Source organism: Botrytis porri (genome assembly GCF_014898465.1).
Source record: "Botrytis porri strain MUCL 3234 chromosome Unknown BPOR_006, whole genome shotgun sequence".
NCBI classification, from domain to species: Eukaryota; Fungi; Ascomycota; class Leotiomycetes; order Helotiales; family Sclerotiniaceae; genus Botrytis; species Botrytis porri.
Genome location: NW_024066080.1, coordinates 2188479 through 2203345, shown reverse-complemented (window position 1 = coordinate 2203345; position 14867 = coordinate 2188479). Strand labels below are relative to the sequence as shown.

At 42.6% G+C, this 14867-nt stretch overlaps 4 protein-coding genes across 4 annotated transcripts; 1 reads left to right on the top strand and 3 right to left on the bottom strand.

The window, feature by feature from the left end:
- Positions 1-961: 961 nt before the first annotated feature.
- On the bottom strand, positions 962-3682 carry EAF01_005171 (uncharacterized protein). Its single transcript, XM_038913426.1, has 2 exons — positions 2513-3682; positions 962-2338 (listed from the first exon to the last, which is right to left on the bottom strand). Exons 1-2 carry the CDS (start codon positions 3426-3428, stop codon positions 1479-1481), a joined length of 1776 nt encoding a protein of 591 aa, XP_038771512.1. The 5' UTR covers positions 3429-3682; the 3' UTR covers positions 962-1478.
- Positions 3683-5278: 1596 nt separating this feature from the next.
- On the top strand, positions 5279-6940 carry EAF01_005170 (uncharacterized protein; the record flags this gene model as incomplete). Its single annotated transcript, XM_038913425.1, has 3 exons — positions 5279-5534; positions 5592-5843; positions 5892-6940. The coding sequence occupies 3 exons, from the start codon at positions 5279-5281 to the stop codon at positions 6938-6940; spliced, it is 1557 nt and encodes a 518-aa protein (XP_038771511.1).
- Positions 6941-8134: 1194 nt separating this feature from the next.
- On the bottom strand, positions 8135-10304 carry EAF01_005169 (uncharacterized protein). The gene is made up of 2 exons (XM_038913424.1): positions 9677-10304; positions 8135-9616 (listed from the first exon to the last, which is right to left on the bottom strand). The coding sequence occupies exons 1-2, from the start codon at positions 9942-9944 to the stop codon at positions 8508-8510; spliced, it is 1377 nt and encodes a 458-aa protein (XP_038771510.1). The 5' UTR covers positions 9945-10304; the 3' UTR covers positions 8135-8507.
- Positions 10305-12633: 2329 nt separating this feature from the next.
- On the bottom strand, positions 12634-13560 carry EAF01_005168 (uncharacterized protein; the record flags this gene model as incomplete). The annotated part of the gene is made up of 4 exons (XM_038913423.1): positions 12634-12930; positions 13029-13228; positions 13279-13328; positions 13394-13560. 4 exons carry the CDS (start codon positions 13558-13560, stop codon positions 12634-12636), a joined length of 714 nt encoding a protein of 237 aa, XP_038771509.1.
- Between the last annotated feature and the right edge of the window lie 1307 nt (positions 13561-14867).

Below are 14867 nucleotides of genomic sequence, written 5' to 3'. Positions count from 1 at the left end.
ATTGTACATCCAACAACCGAATAAAATATGATGTAAGTAAGAAAACGAAAAGTTACAAATATTGGGAGAACTAGACCCTTTGTAACAAATGATGTCATTACAAACCCCCCTTCTTTTTTTGAATTAAAGTTTTGTTGCACGTCTCAATAATTATCATTGTTCGCAAGGTATTGTTGCTGTGGGTGCATTGATTGCTATTGTCGTTCTTATTATTATTATTATTATTGTTATATTATTATTGTTACTCTCCATTACTACTGTTATTGTTATAGCTATTGTCGCCAATTCCAGCTACCTATTATATTGGAATCATGCTCAGAATTTTGGTATGTATTTTTTTTATCTTAGCTAGCGGGGAAGATTGTCCTGAAAGGAAGTTGTGGGATTGGATATAGACAGATGGGAGATGAGAGAGGGAAGATGGGAGATGGAAGATTCTATAAATAAGTCGGAATACGCTCTTTTTGTATGTATGGATGGATGAATGAACTGTTGCAGCGAGTTGTCCTGTGCGTGTGTTTGAACTTTATTCGGTAATTCCAATTGAGTGATGAATGTAAGAGAGTAGTCTTTCATCATATATAGGGTTGATGTAATGAAAGTTATGAGTGTGGGTCTTTTTAGATTTGTTTAGAAAGTTGTTGGTTGTTGGTATTTGGTGTTATGGGGGGTTGGGGGTTGGGGCTCTGAGGAAGGGCTGATGGTGGGAAGAGTGACTGAGAGAAGAGAAGAAGAGAAGTGAATACATAAGCGAAGCGAATAATAATAGTGAATAATAGTAGTGAATGACAGCAGTAGTTCAGCCGATACACAGACTTGAAAAATGACTACAGATTTCACAATCAATGATCACTAGCTCAAAAGCAAAGGTATAATACCTACTCGTTACTCGTTGTCTATCAATGGGTATGTATATTGTTGACAAATGAAATATAGTACAAATAGAATCAGGAAAAGTTCTACTCGTCTGAAATGAGGTTTTGTTATTTGCATCGGGGGGAAGATACATCGGAATTGGCACATAGTGGTTAATTTGAAGAGGGATAGGACGACGGAAATAGAGTCAAATGCTCTGACTCGTGAATAGACCATGTCCTGCAAAAAAAATTGGCGAACCAAATCTAGATTCATTATTCATAGCCATGTTCATGGCTCTTTCAACACTAGGAGACATTTCTCAATCTTCTTCGAGTATTGTCAAGAGAGGTTTCAGCCGCCATTTCCACGCATCGACACAAGATCTCCAGGCGAGAAAAGATACTCAGGGTCCCTCAATCATCATTTCCGTTACCCACACCCGTTCCTTGTGCAAATCACAACGTGTCGTCCATCTATCTATTGTGTCATTTCCACCTCGGTAATTTTGAAGATTCTACACTCGTGCTTTTTCATTGGCCCCTTCATTTTCTTCTTCCACGCTCTACTCGCTAATTTTCTGTACGACTGCATCTCCACTTCCCTTAACATGAACAAGCGAATCACTCATTTCCCCCCTTGACTTGATCATTAAGAGGAGCTTCTAGCTTTTCCCACATACCAGAAGCTTCCAGAGGACTTCTAGTTCTGTAATATGTTTTATCCGGAACGTTTAATGGAGCTTCGATCTTTTGTCCAAAGGCAAATCTTTTGAAGCCTCTTTTGACTACTTCCTCGGTATCGTTCTCTTTCATTCTCCTTGCGATCATCTCTCTTGCCATCTTAAGTCGCGCTTCTGCTTTTGCAGCCTCTTCTTTATCGGCTGCAATGGCTTTTGCTGATTCCCTAGCTCTCTCCTTGACAATTCTGCTGTACTTAGTATGCGTCGGAGTCGTACCATTTGGAGCATTTTTTATGATCCAACCATTATCTAAATCAAGATTCGTGTCAAAGCCGAGCTCGACACACTTCAACATGATAGGACGTATATTCGGTTGTCTGACTACTGCCCATAATAAGTTGTCCAAGAGAATTCGACGAGTCAATGTTTCATCGATAGATTGGATCACTGCACAAGCTTCGTCGAATAACAGTCTGGCTTCTGTAACCCGCTCCTCAGTTGAAAAAATCTCGCCCATCATGCAATTGAACGCAACGGTGAGAGGGTAAATGACAGCCCGCGCAACTAGCTTCTTGAGTTTATATCTCTCTAAACCACGTCTATCGATTCGTTCTGCGCCAAATAGGGGAGCATCCATTACCCTGTTAACAAGGCACTCCACTTCCTGCTCTCTCTTTTCCACCTCGCCTGGAGTCATACCATCGTCATAAGTTCGTGCGAGTGGCCCTAGAAGGAGTTTTCCTTTGACTATCGGGACGGAACGGACCGAGTCCCAAGTTCCTGTAATTGAAGTTTCTCCCACTGCAAGGTCGAGGAGTCAGTACTGCGCACCAAGGACAAAATTTGGAGGAAAGTGACTGTTAAAGCTTTCTGAGGAAGCAAAGGGTATATAGGATGAAACACAAATTCGAGGATGAAACCGGGCCACTGAAGGGGGTGATAAATACAAAGTAAAAGCATTGAACCTATACTTACTGTGCGTGGCATTGATGCATTCAACGAAATTTGGTCGTTTTGATATATCTGGAAACACTTGGTCGTAGAGATCCTGAACCAGACCAGGGTTGTTTCCTACTATCACCACCACAGAAGAAGGATGTAGTCTGTGTTTGATGTTCTTGAAAAATTTAATTAGATCTCTAGGTCGTTCGCCGTAGATCAAATAATCAATAGGGTCAGTATTGATTTTAGCCACGTGAGTTACAGGCACAACTTTGAGGTCCGAATCTTTTGGTGCTGCTCGGATCTCTATGATATCTTCCCTTTCCACAGGTTTTGCCTTTCCTTGTTCACAAAATGCTGCGTTCAATTCAAGAAAATAAGATAAATCGCAGACCTTCATGTCCGAGATTGGCAATCGCGCCGCTTTGTGTGCTTTTTTCTTCAGGTCAAGAGGTTGCAGAGCATTGTCAAGTAGCGAGGAGACGGCATCAGCCAAGAGACCATCTTCATTCGGAGCAGTATCCATCAATAAACGTTTGTACCTCAAGTTCTTGGCAGGAGCGAATGTTTCATCAGGAACAGAGTATTCCATTGAAAAAGGAAGAACTTCCATATCCACAGCTCCTACCATGGTAGTAGCAATACCATCTTTGATCATTTGAATCTTGCCGTCGGTTTCCACATACTGCCGAATATAATCGTTGTTTGGTACCATCAAGGTTACTGGATTCCTGAGTGGATTTTTTGCAGACTGAACGATACCATTGGCAATCAACGTCTGTAAACGATGTGCACCAGCAACATGTATAGGTTTTCCTCTTGGAATTGTAGAAATATCTCGTGACTGCTGGTGGTACAATAGATTTCTGGATTGTTGAAAGTGGACAACTGAGGCTAAAGGTTTTGGCAGCGGTCCAACCCTCCAGAGGCTTTTGGTGATGAGTGACATGATGTATGTACCCAATTGGAGGTAGAACCGTTACCTGTGGAGGCTTTGAATCTTATTAGATCTTTGGATCTTTGAATCTCTCATTGCCCAGATTGGTATCTCTACTCTGTCATTTCGTGTTGCTATGTTCACCCCTGTCGCTGCTACAGTCACATGTCCTTAGGCATTAGTGCATAAACAACACGTGATGAAGTTGAATCTACACTGACGATTTGCTTCATTTCTTATTGAGTTTCCTTTATTGGAATTTCCTGGACCTTCCCGTGCTTCAACATGAACATTATTATATTCTAGAGCTGTCTGTTGAGCTGAATATTAGAGCTTATTAATACTAGAGCTAGGTACGCACGCACATACAAGCGTGCTTAAAAGTTAAAACATTGCGGGGAAACGCTAATCTAGCATTTATGAATCTACTCCGTAATCAGGGACACTTTGAGGATATGAAGCAATTCGTCAAGTGGCCGCCCTCAATGCAAAGAAGAACGTTCTTTGATATCGAGGGAAAAAGGTGCAAGTGACTAGCAAACACTTGAGACTGGAGAAATGCCCAGGCAGGATTACCTAACAGGAAGAACATACACGGCTAATCCTTCTCTATGCATGAGATTACCATTGCATGCCACTCTGTCTATTTACCCTTCCCAGATTCCGATATTGAAGCGCTTAAGGCTTGGTTGGAAACGATTGAAAACATTCCGATCCCCTGTCGATTATTCAATCTTTGCTCAGCTTTCGCAATTCCACACATGCAAGGAGCTCGGGTAGCTTAAGCTTGGGGTCGGAGTGAGGAAACATGACCTGGTTATTGTCCATTATAATTCTTCCACCCCACGCCACCCTTTTGGACTGCTGTTACCCATCATCTTGACGGCAACAAACACAATACAGATATTCATTGTACTTCTACGTAGGTAGTACTGCGTACGAGTCTACGAGGCGGATGGCTGGCCACATAAGCATGGGTAAATAAATGATGGTAGGCTATGGACAAGGCAGTGATTTGATTACCAAACACCAACAGTTGGTTCCTGCATATCCGGACCTTCATCACCAACAATTGCTTTTATACTTATCTTTCATTCATCATCGACCATTTTGCCTATTCACTTTTCAAGGTTTCTCATCCAATTAGCAATAAGTCTAACAATGGTTCCGAGTAAAAGCTTCAAGCATTATTCGGAGCATAGATAGATAAGCTTTAGTTCTTGGATATCTCCAAGACACATGATGAATACCCCCGTTTATTGTTACACAAGTGATGGAGTGTGGGAGTACAAAGTAAATGGTTCATCCGTTTATCCTTGTTAGAAAGCTCCTGCAGGACATAAACAAATTACGTTATTGGGTCGCCACAGACATACCTAGGAAGGTTTGCCCCTCATCCTCCAAAGAGAAGAGTAGGAGCATATGTTGAGCACCGACGGCACGGTACCTTATACCTTCTCACCCATACATGGCAAGTCGTATGGATGAGAGGTAACACAGAAAGCTCGCATCTCCATCAATTTTTGTGGAGAATCACGAATGTTCTCACAGAGCGGCTATTCTCGCGCTCGACAAACCCACAGGACTTCTTCGGATCATTTTGATAAGATCTCTTTCTTTTGAGGTGCTGCAGTCTTTACAATATGTTCCTTTCATAAAAGTATCTGATCAGCGGAGCCTTTCATGACAAATTGACACCTTTACGTTACCGAGTCTGGCTGGCTTGTGCGACAAACACGCAAGCTCTACAATACTAGAAGGTATAACGCAAGGCTCGACATTAGGAACTTATCCTACTGATGGGTTCGAAACTTTACCTGGCAGCTTCATAATCGTCATTGACGACCACTATCTCTCCGACCATGTTTCTAATATCGTTTGGACTACTCAGTCTTGTCAACAGTATCGCGCTCGCGTTGATGGTTACACCGGATTCACCATGCATGTCTTTATGTAGTGATGGCCAGGGCTCGGACAGTATTGATGGAAGTGAAATCGTCTGTCAAAATGAAAATTTCATAACCACTACAGCTGGCCAAAAATTGAAATCATGTCTCTCTTGCTTGCAGTTGAGCACTGCAGCTGGTAATGATCAAAATGATCAACACTGCTTTATGTGTAAGTGTGGTTCTGACATGACATTTGGAAAGTCACTTGTGTATTGACGCCCGGTAGACAATATTCGTTATACTTTAGCATCATGTCTGTACGGATTTGCCAATGCTACAGATACAATAGCCACACCGTGCTCTACCTCTACTGCTTGTGGCCCATTTCAACTAGCAATTGAAGATGGAAATTTCATCACCAAAAATGAAACAGCTTATGGCTATTGCTCGGCAAACTACAACTCTATTTTGAGTGGCGGCACTTCCGCATGTAAAAGTTGTCTTCAATCTGGCAATACCGAATCTTATCTCTCAAATTGCGAGTTCTGTTCCCTAAGTTATGACTACTAAATGCTAATTAACCTAGTCCTGATAGCTCTCCAAGCAGGATGTCACCAACAGCCGCCCGATGGAACTATCATTGGTCTCAATGCCTCCGTCTTCTCTCAATATACCATAACCGAAACATCCCCTGGACAAAGCTACAATACCACAGTTCCAAGCAACGCTGCCTCCAAGAAAGGTCTATCGAAGCACACAATCATTGGGGTATCCGTCGGTCTTGGCATTCTTCTCCTCGTTACCCTTTTCATAATTTTCACCCTGTGGCGGAATTATATTTCCTTAAAACGTGCACGCGAACGCCATACTCCTTTAGATGAGAGATATGGCGCTCTCAATATCACTGCGCCCAACGAAGGTGCATTCGGAAACCCATATACGCGATCCGAAACCATCACTCTAGCTGCACCTCCGCAAACTAGAAAACATAATAATGCAAATATCGCACCGCCATTCAATTTCTCAAAGTACCCAGGCGATGATGAAAGTTTGCATAAACACGATACGATTATTCTTCCAGCCCATCATGCCTACTATTCCCCCTCGATACCTCGTTCAAATCCATATCCGAAAACAGAAGATACGGTACCAATAATGCTTCACGAGGAATCCTCTTCACCGTATTCGTATCCTCATTTAACCAACACACAAACCCCTGATTCTAATCCTGCAAGAACCTTTTCACCACCGACACAGAACTTGGCGCGAATGACGGAGAGTAACGAGGATGCAAGTTTTCATAATCGGGGAAAGGCTCAAGATAAGAGGATGGTAAGGAATGCAGACAGAGATAGGGACGTGAGTATGAGTTACGCGAGAGCCGCTATCGATGGCACGCAGAATAGTGGAATTACTGCTTCCTCTCTTTCTCCCAGCGCACAGGATATTGAAACGAGGTTAAACAGTGGTGGAGAGGAGAGAACAAAAAGTCCCCTCGTAGGAGGAGATATCGGGGATATGAGGGAGAGGAGTAGAGAGAAGAAAAGACAAAGGAAGAAAAAAAGAGCACCGAAGAGGATGTCGGTTATTAGCGATCAGGATCAGGATCAAGATCAATGGCCCGGGGAATTCTGAAGAGTCGACAATGCATGGGATATGTGATGATTACATGATACCCGGTCTTTCGTCTTGTCATTACTATCTACATTTTCTTGATATATAATTTCTTTAGGCGTGTATGGGCTTGTGACTAGCTACTAGTAGCTGGGAGAGCGGGATTAGTATCAGCGGGCTTGGTATCTATGTCGTTTCTTTGAACCTAGGCTTGGGATGGCGATAGGTGTTGGGCATGTTGGGATCTGTTTGGTAGATCAACTCTATATACATAATTATACCAAATTAACTCACTGACTCACATAGCCAGATGATCAGAAAAGTACGATTGAGAATTCATTCCATTTTTAGCATCTATTACTTACGCAATCCCCGCAACACCTTTCACCTCATCTCATCTAACCCAAGCTAATACTTAACTCCCTAAACTCCCACAAATCACTCAAAATCAGAATAGACACTATTCAATACACAATATATTCAATCCAATGATCTGCAACGGAAACCGAGATCAATATTGCAATTGCCATTCATACCTAAACCAATCGAAATCAACAGCAAACACTCCAGCTACAGGTACAACCTAGGATGCATTCCTTCCCCTCCTCCTCCCTCTTTAGCACTTTCGCGGAGAATTCCTCGAGTAAATTGAAGCTCTCATCAAAAATGTACAGTAAAATTCAGATTGACGAATCCAAAAGGTAAGCTTAAGCGGTTCCTTTGATATCGTCTAGTATACTATCGCTCTTCGAATATTGTTCTTGCGGTGTTGATTATATCTTTAAATCGTTTATATTAATATTAATATTGATATCGATAACGATATCAATAATTCGATACCACACAACACTTACCAGTGACCACACCATCAAAATTTCACCCTGCACTTTACTCTAAAGAAGTACATAGGTACTCACATATCCACACATATATACAAACTCTAAACCTAAAACAACCTCCCCCCTCCTTGATTTCTCCCTGCGCTTACAAGTTACAATATACAAATTAGAACTCCCCTCTCCCCCAAATCTAATCATATCTTCAGCAATACAAAAATAGAATTCGATGTACGGATGCATGCAACATGTGTATGAATACTCAATCATAAAATCGAACCATTGTTTATCAAGGTACATCCTCGAGATGATCGATGCAGAACAGTGGAGAGAAGCACAGAGGGTTAGATTCACAGGCAGGGTGTTATCATTTTCAATCATGGTACGAAGTAGGTTAAATGGATTGTGGTGATGTACATCACACCTGTATATATACATATATATATATTTTCTCCATTGACGATATCACAAAGGTCTCCTTTCCTCTCAATTTACTTCTTGCTGGAGTGGTATTTATTTCCTTGTCTTGTGCCTTCCACATGACTTACCTAAAAATCAGTATTAACAATTCATTCACTCATCGATTCGTCCCATCCATTCCCTTCTGGACGATTTGTCTAGCCCACCTTTCCCCTCTCCGTCGCAAAATGGTATCATCAAATAATCGAACGCAAAAAATGATATACAAAAAATCCACACTCAAAATAAACAAACAACGACATCCTTCTCAAGTACCTAGGCCCGAGTGAAAATTAAAGCGCATCGCCTCTCCTAGCATCCTCACTCGTTAATCCTCTCGCCCCATCTCGATCCCTTCCATACCCCGGATGCCCCAAGACCGGAGCCACGTTTTGGTTCTGGAAATGTTGCATATTCTGCAACTCGATTTGATTGCGCTCATTCATCACTTCCTCTTCTTTCTTCCTCCTTGCTCTTTCCCTCTCTCGAGCCTTCAGTTTTTCGGCCATGCTGCCTCCTCCTTGACCGAAACCGCTCTTTCGATCCATAGGCCACTGATCAACATTCGGACTCCTCCCATTTGCATCTGTAGATGCTGTGGCTGGACTACTATATGGTGAGGAGTAAGGAGACAGATAAACTTTCTCGGCCATAGGAGTGATAGGACTATCTTCGATCGGCGTCATGACAGCCGGTCCAGTGAAATTTCCACCGTGAGGTTGTTGTTGACCCCAATAATTCGGCTGTAGAGGTTTTTGGGAATTAGGACTATCGAAGAATCCTCCCGATCCAGACGTCATATTAGAGACTGCACTATCTACTTCATTGACAGGGATATGACCGCCTAGTCCATCGACGTCATGTGCGTTTTTCCAAGCTGCATAGCCCGTTTCGAGTTGATGTTGACGAATAATGCGACGACGACGGCGGCGGCCGTTGAAGACGATACAGAAACCGGTAATGAAGAGGGCGAAGACAATTATTCCTACTGCGACTCCGATTCGTGCATTGAGAGAGAGGCCGGGATAGGTTTGACCGGGTACGGCGGTGGGAGTGGGAGATGTCATATTGAGTTGAGTTGTGGAAAAGGGCGAACCTTGAAAGGATAATGTTGAGCCTGGTGCAGGCTGTTGATCACAGGCTCCATAGAGAAGAGTGTAGAAGTTGTTCAGATAGTATGTTGATGTGGATATCTCGAGACAGTTCTGACATTCGGAGATTTGATTCGTAGCAATGTCTGAACAATAGCCATATTCAGTTTGGGCATCTGTCGTTAGATTCCCGTATTCGATGGCATTCTTCATTGGACCACAAGATAGAGACGTTATACATGGCGTGTTATCCACATCTGTATTATTTGGGAAGCCGAAGAGGCACCAACTCATGGCATATCTCAAATTATCTACGTACCCGCCATGTTAGTCATGTTTCAAGACATAAATTCGAGGAAAGAATAACGAACATAAACCCCATTCCAAATCCGTCTCATTTGTTGAAGGATCAACAAAAGTACTCGTTAATTGGCATCCCACACAACCCGAGTATGTCGTTCCAATTAAGCTTGTGTAGTCCGTATTCTGACACACGATATCATCCTCTCCTGAGGTTCCTCCCAACACATTGCCGCATTTCGATGCACATGGTGAATTCGGTAGAGCTTTCAATGCACTCGTAGATTGTGTGAAGGATGTGAGGATGAAGAGGCTCGGAGCCAATATTGAGGACCGCATGTTGCAGATGTGTTATTATTATATGTTAGGGGTCAAGGGAAAGGGGAGTTTGTTGCAGGTGGTGTATAAATTATTAAGCCTTCGTCATTCGAACCAGTCCCTTCTCGTTTTCTATCTCGTCGAGGCTCTTTCTTGCGTATCGTAAGGTGGAATAATAATGAATAAGAGTCTGATATTTGATCTTGACCAGCAAGATCTATCTCATCCAAATATTACCGTGATGTAGGTATTGGGGGTTTGTTTGATCCTCTACTGAACCGTCATGAAGATATTAAAAAAAAGAAGTTTTCATCCCACGACACTCAACCGACTCAAAGGCTTCATGAATAAGTTCGGGTTGCGGGAATTTGACATTCTTGTATGACTGGAAAAATTGAGGTGATAGTGGATTATGTGTGTGATAAGAAATGCAGTTGTGCTTCTACTAATTGAGAAAGGTTCTCCGCAACCAGCATCCATCACATCCACTTCCTTCCCGGTGCATCGATCACATAAGAGTCTGGCGGTTGAATAGAGGGCCAAGGTAAGGTACAAGGCACCCATGCAGACATGGTTACTGACCATATGTATGGACATGGGCATATCTTCATCTTATCTTCCTGATTGGAGAGCTTCGACATTTTTTTCATCATTTCCATCCTTTCTCATCACTCAATCAAGTCGTTACATTTGATGATTGGTTGAATGAAGAAGAGAAAAAGCTGGGGTCCAAAGAAATTGACAGGGGAGTTCTTTCCTTGTCTGATCAAATCAGTATTTGCCGTATTCCTGATGTTCCTGATGTTCCTCCATTTGTGGCGGAATATGCAGATGGCCGTTGACCGATGGTTGTGATCATGGAATCCATTGGATGATTTGGGTGATTTGGATCTTCTCCTTGGTTTCCCTTTTCTCAAGAAAGAGGCATACAGTAGCCAACGGTAAAAAGACGGTTGAATTGGACAATACCTCTCTTGGGGTTCGAGATACCAAATTGAAGCATGGCTGTGCTATTCATGTATTTATTGATAGAATGATGGATTGATGGATTGATTTAGCAAGCAAGTACTGTGTCTACCTACCTACCTACTACCTACTCTGTACCTACCGATATTTGATCAGATGGTCGAAACACCAACATTTGGTGATATACTTGAGGGTGGCTTTCTATATGTTATATGCTTCCACTTTTCCAACCCACGGTGTTTGAGAAGAGTAACCGATTCGATGTGCTCATTGCCACCTACCATTTTGGAAATGTTATCACATATTCAATAATTCAGCTCGGGGGAAAGAACTCCAGACCACTTTTTCTCTCAATATCGACATTTTCATTATACCCACCTTGGTATGATCCACATGATCTACGTGAATTCAATTTGATCCAATGAATCTTCTTGTTGCCCAATATTCGCTTATTTCGCTTCCACCAGTTCTTCAAACTTTATATATTTTAATTGGCTCGAGATTAATTTCCGGGGCGGGCTGGTTTGAAGTGGTGTTGTCTAAATGTTGGTGTCGTGGATAAAGATAAGATGAATCAGCAGAAGGGAAGGAGACAGGGAAAGGAAAAGGAAAGTCCGCCAGTCAGCCCCCAAGTTCACTCCGCTACAACTTCATTCCTCATCAGCCCAGTCCAGCTCAGCTCACCTGTCGCACGTTAGAATGAATCTATTGCGCCCCTCGTTTCGACCCCATAGGTCACAGTATCACAACAGCATAACCATTCAGGATTCGTATCGAGTTGAGATTTACTTTATTATTGGCATCATGGAACGGATACAAGCCTCGCAACTGTTGTAAGTATCAACCTACGTGCCCGAGGTCGTAAGTCATCAAAATCGTCAGATCTTTCCACTCATCCGATTCAAATGATCCGAGGAACAATGAAACCTCATCCATCAAGTCTACTTCGTGCTCCAATGGCGCTTATTTCCTCAATGTGAGGTGACACTGAAGCCAAGTCTTTCGCCCCCCATTAAGACTCAGCACACCCGAACCGCATTGCTTTCCTATGGCCGCTGGCCGTTCGTGAAACCACATACTTCCCCCTCGCAAATCTTTTTCTTGCCACGGCGCTACAACCAAACTCCCGGGTGTTCGCTTCGGATTTTACAGCACAGTACACATAACTGACCCCACTACCAGAACTCAATTCATCCAGTCGCATAAACCACCTTGATCTAATGCAACATCAATCTTTCTTTCACCTCCAGATCGGCAATTACTTGTTCCTCACACTCCGTATTTCTTTGGATATGCACTACAAGGATCTACACCACATCGTCATTGGTATTTTGGCAATGTTCTTAAGCCTGTAGTTACGTGGGCACATGATCTAAGCGCCGTCTGTTCTGCACTCATCACCACCGCTAGGAGTAGTACATTTTTCGCGTTGTGTACTTCTATTATTCACCGACTAGGTAAGTATTGTGAATCGATATCTTCGACAATGTCATTCTGGAGTTAACCGCTTAGAAACGAGGCTTATGTGCTTGAGAAAACCTTATCATATTGTTTGCAAGTCATACAGCCATGTAGAAATCACCGAAAGCATGTTAAGCTTGAAAAGGATCTTTATCACAAACTTCATTACTTAACACATGGTTCTCATTTCCGCTTCTTGCTTTCGAGTTCTGCATGATGGTATCTACCACATGCTCCAATCAACTCTTTCCATCTTAAAGTGTATATGTTCATTACCTACTGCCTAGCTAGTAAAGACTGTAGTTGGTCCGGGTATGGTGTAATTGTTTATGGTTTGGTAGATATTGATCAGAATCCCCGGGTCAGTGGCCGAGTATGCCCCTGGGAATAATACTCCAGTGGGGTTCTTTGTGCCAGACCTAGTTACACGGAGTTGAAAGTAAGACAAGTAGAGTTGAGCGCCTCCTACAGAACTTGCTACATGCAAAGCGATGACTTCTGCGCGCAGCAAGTAGTCACCAGGTGCTAGTGTTGATGGAATGATGAAAGATCGTTTTCCACAGTTGGCGTTTAGGGTTTGCTGCACATGTGTATTAGCCTCATACTTCGATTAGGTACTTTCCAAGCTAGGAAGAAGCCGAGAGATTTGACTTGGGATAGGAAAAGGGGAGAACATGCCGAACCCCACCACTGACGAGACACATCGTATCCCTCTTGGTCTACTTTAAACCATGAACCAGAGCCAGTATTGTTCGCCGCATTTGAGACCTTGGACATGTACAGAATGACCGGTCCATAATGAGCGCCTCCGATGGCTTCATTGGCACATGCTCGATCTCCTGGTTGTTGATGCATTTCTACGGTTACATTCCCTCCAGCTTGTTGCATGTCAGGTTAAGCAAGGTCTTTGCGATTTGCATTGACATACCTGCCACTGAACAGACCCCAGATACTCCAACTGTACCTCCGACGTTGCATCTATTCATATAGTCAGTCGGTAGGAACATCTTTAAAACGCTACAAAGAATGGTAAAAATACATACCGCAAATCAGTTGATGTCAGATCGGTGACAGGACTATTGGTAGGGGGCAAGCGAACACAGGTTCCGACTTGATCAACACCATTTATCCAAAGTTCCTGGAAAGTTGCATGGCTTCTGACTGTTGCCACAATACTTAGCAAGAAGAATGTGATGTTCGAACTTCTCATGATGATTGTTGTGTCGACTACACAATCTTGATTCAAAGCAATGTCTTCAAAATATATGAAATTTCACACGTGGGAATTGCCGTTTTAATACCACATGCCAAGAACTACCTCTTTATTCCATGATACTATAAAATCGTTATTAAGTCCAATATTAATTAAGTCAAGACTGCCAAGTCTGGAGTACATCAAACAAATCCGGGGAAATGTGTGGTCGATCTGTGACTTGGTTCATAACTTCATATTTGCCTGAATTACCGAACGGCAGTTGCGGTCCGGATGCTTCTCCGACAGCAAAATTGTGCTATTGTAAGATGATTGTGTTTACAGCAAGTGCTCATCTGACAGTATCATCTTCATTTAAGAGAAACATCTTTCATTCCGAATAGATGACAGGATGAGCTACGATCAGAGCCAAGAATGATGAATATGATGTTCGGAGTTAGGCGCAAATTTTTCGCTCCAATCCATACAACGGAAGGCTGGCAGTGATATCGCATCAAGACATACAATGGAGGAATTATAGAGTGTAAAATAGATGCAGTTTTCAGATTTAGCTTGCTAAGAATCACGCTCATCATCCTTTAAACGACTCATTTGCGGATTCGTCAAAGCTTCAACGGAGTGCCAGGATTGACGAGGGGATGTGCTCTCGAAATCTAGTTCATTTCCATGTCTATTCCCAATGCGAATAAATATCATATCATCACATCATGTTTCACTAGAGGGTTCCCAATATCCAGTCAAAACCCCTTTGTTGCATATCTGAAATAAGTTCCGAAAAGCCTTTTGGGGGTCTCGATCTGGTATTAATACCCTGTATATCTGACTCCCATTTCTAAGTGAGATGGAAAGGATCATGCAGTCACAATGCAGTAGTGTATTAAAGATTTCGGATAACTACTCCAGGATGTAGAACACAAATTGGTGAGCTGAACTCTCCTCCAGTCCAGTATACGAGAATTTAGTTTGCGGCACTGTGAGCTCATCTCTTCATTGTCTAGATGATCTCAAAATATAGAGGGTTATGCATGAAAGATTTTCAAAGTCTCGTCTGATGTGCATTTTCTAGAACAAGTACCTATATGAGTAGGATGGCAGGATGTCCCGGGTACCCGGGGTATTTACAGATGTGCAACAATAATTTTCACTGTAGATTTGACGAATCGGAGTTATGGGATGTCGAGAGGAGGATCCTGGATTTCTTTTTATTCCATATTTGCATTTTCCCGTATGAAGCGTTGGGAAAGTAGGAAAATCGAGATCGAAATCAAATCAAATCAAACATCTAAATCTCAGCCCCCAAATTT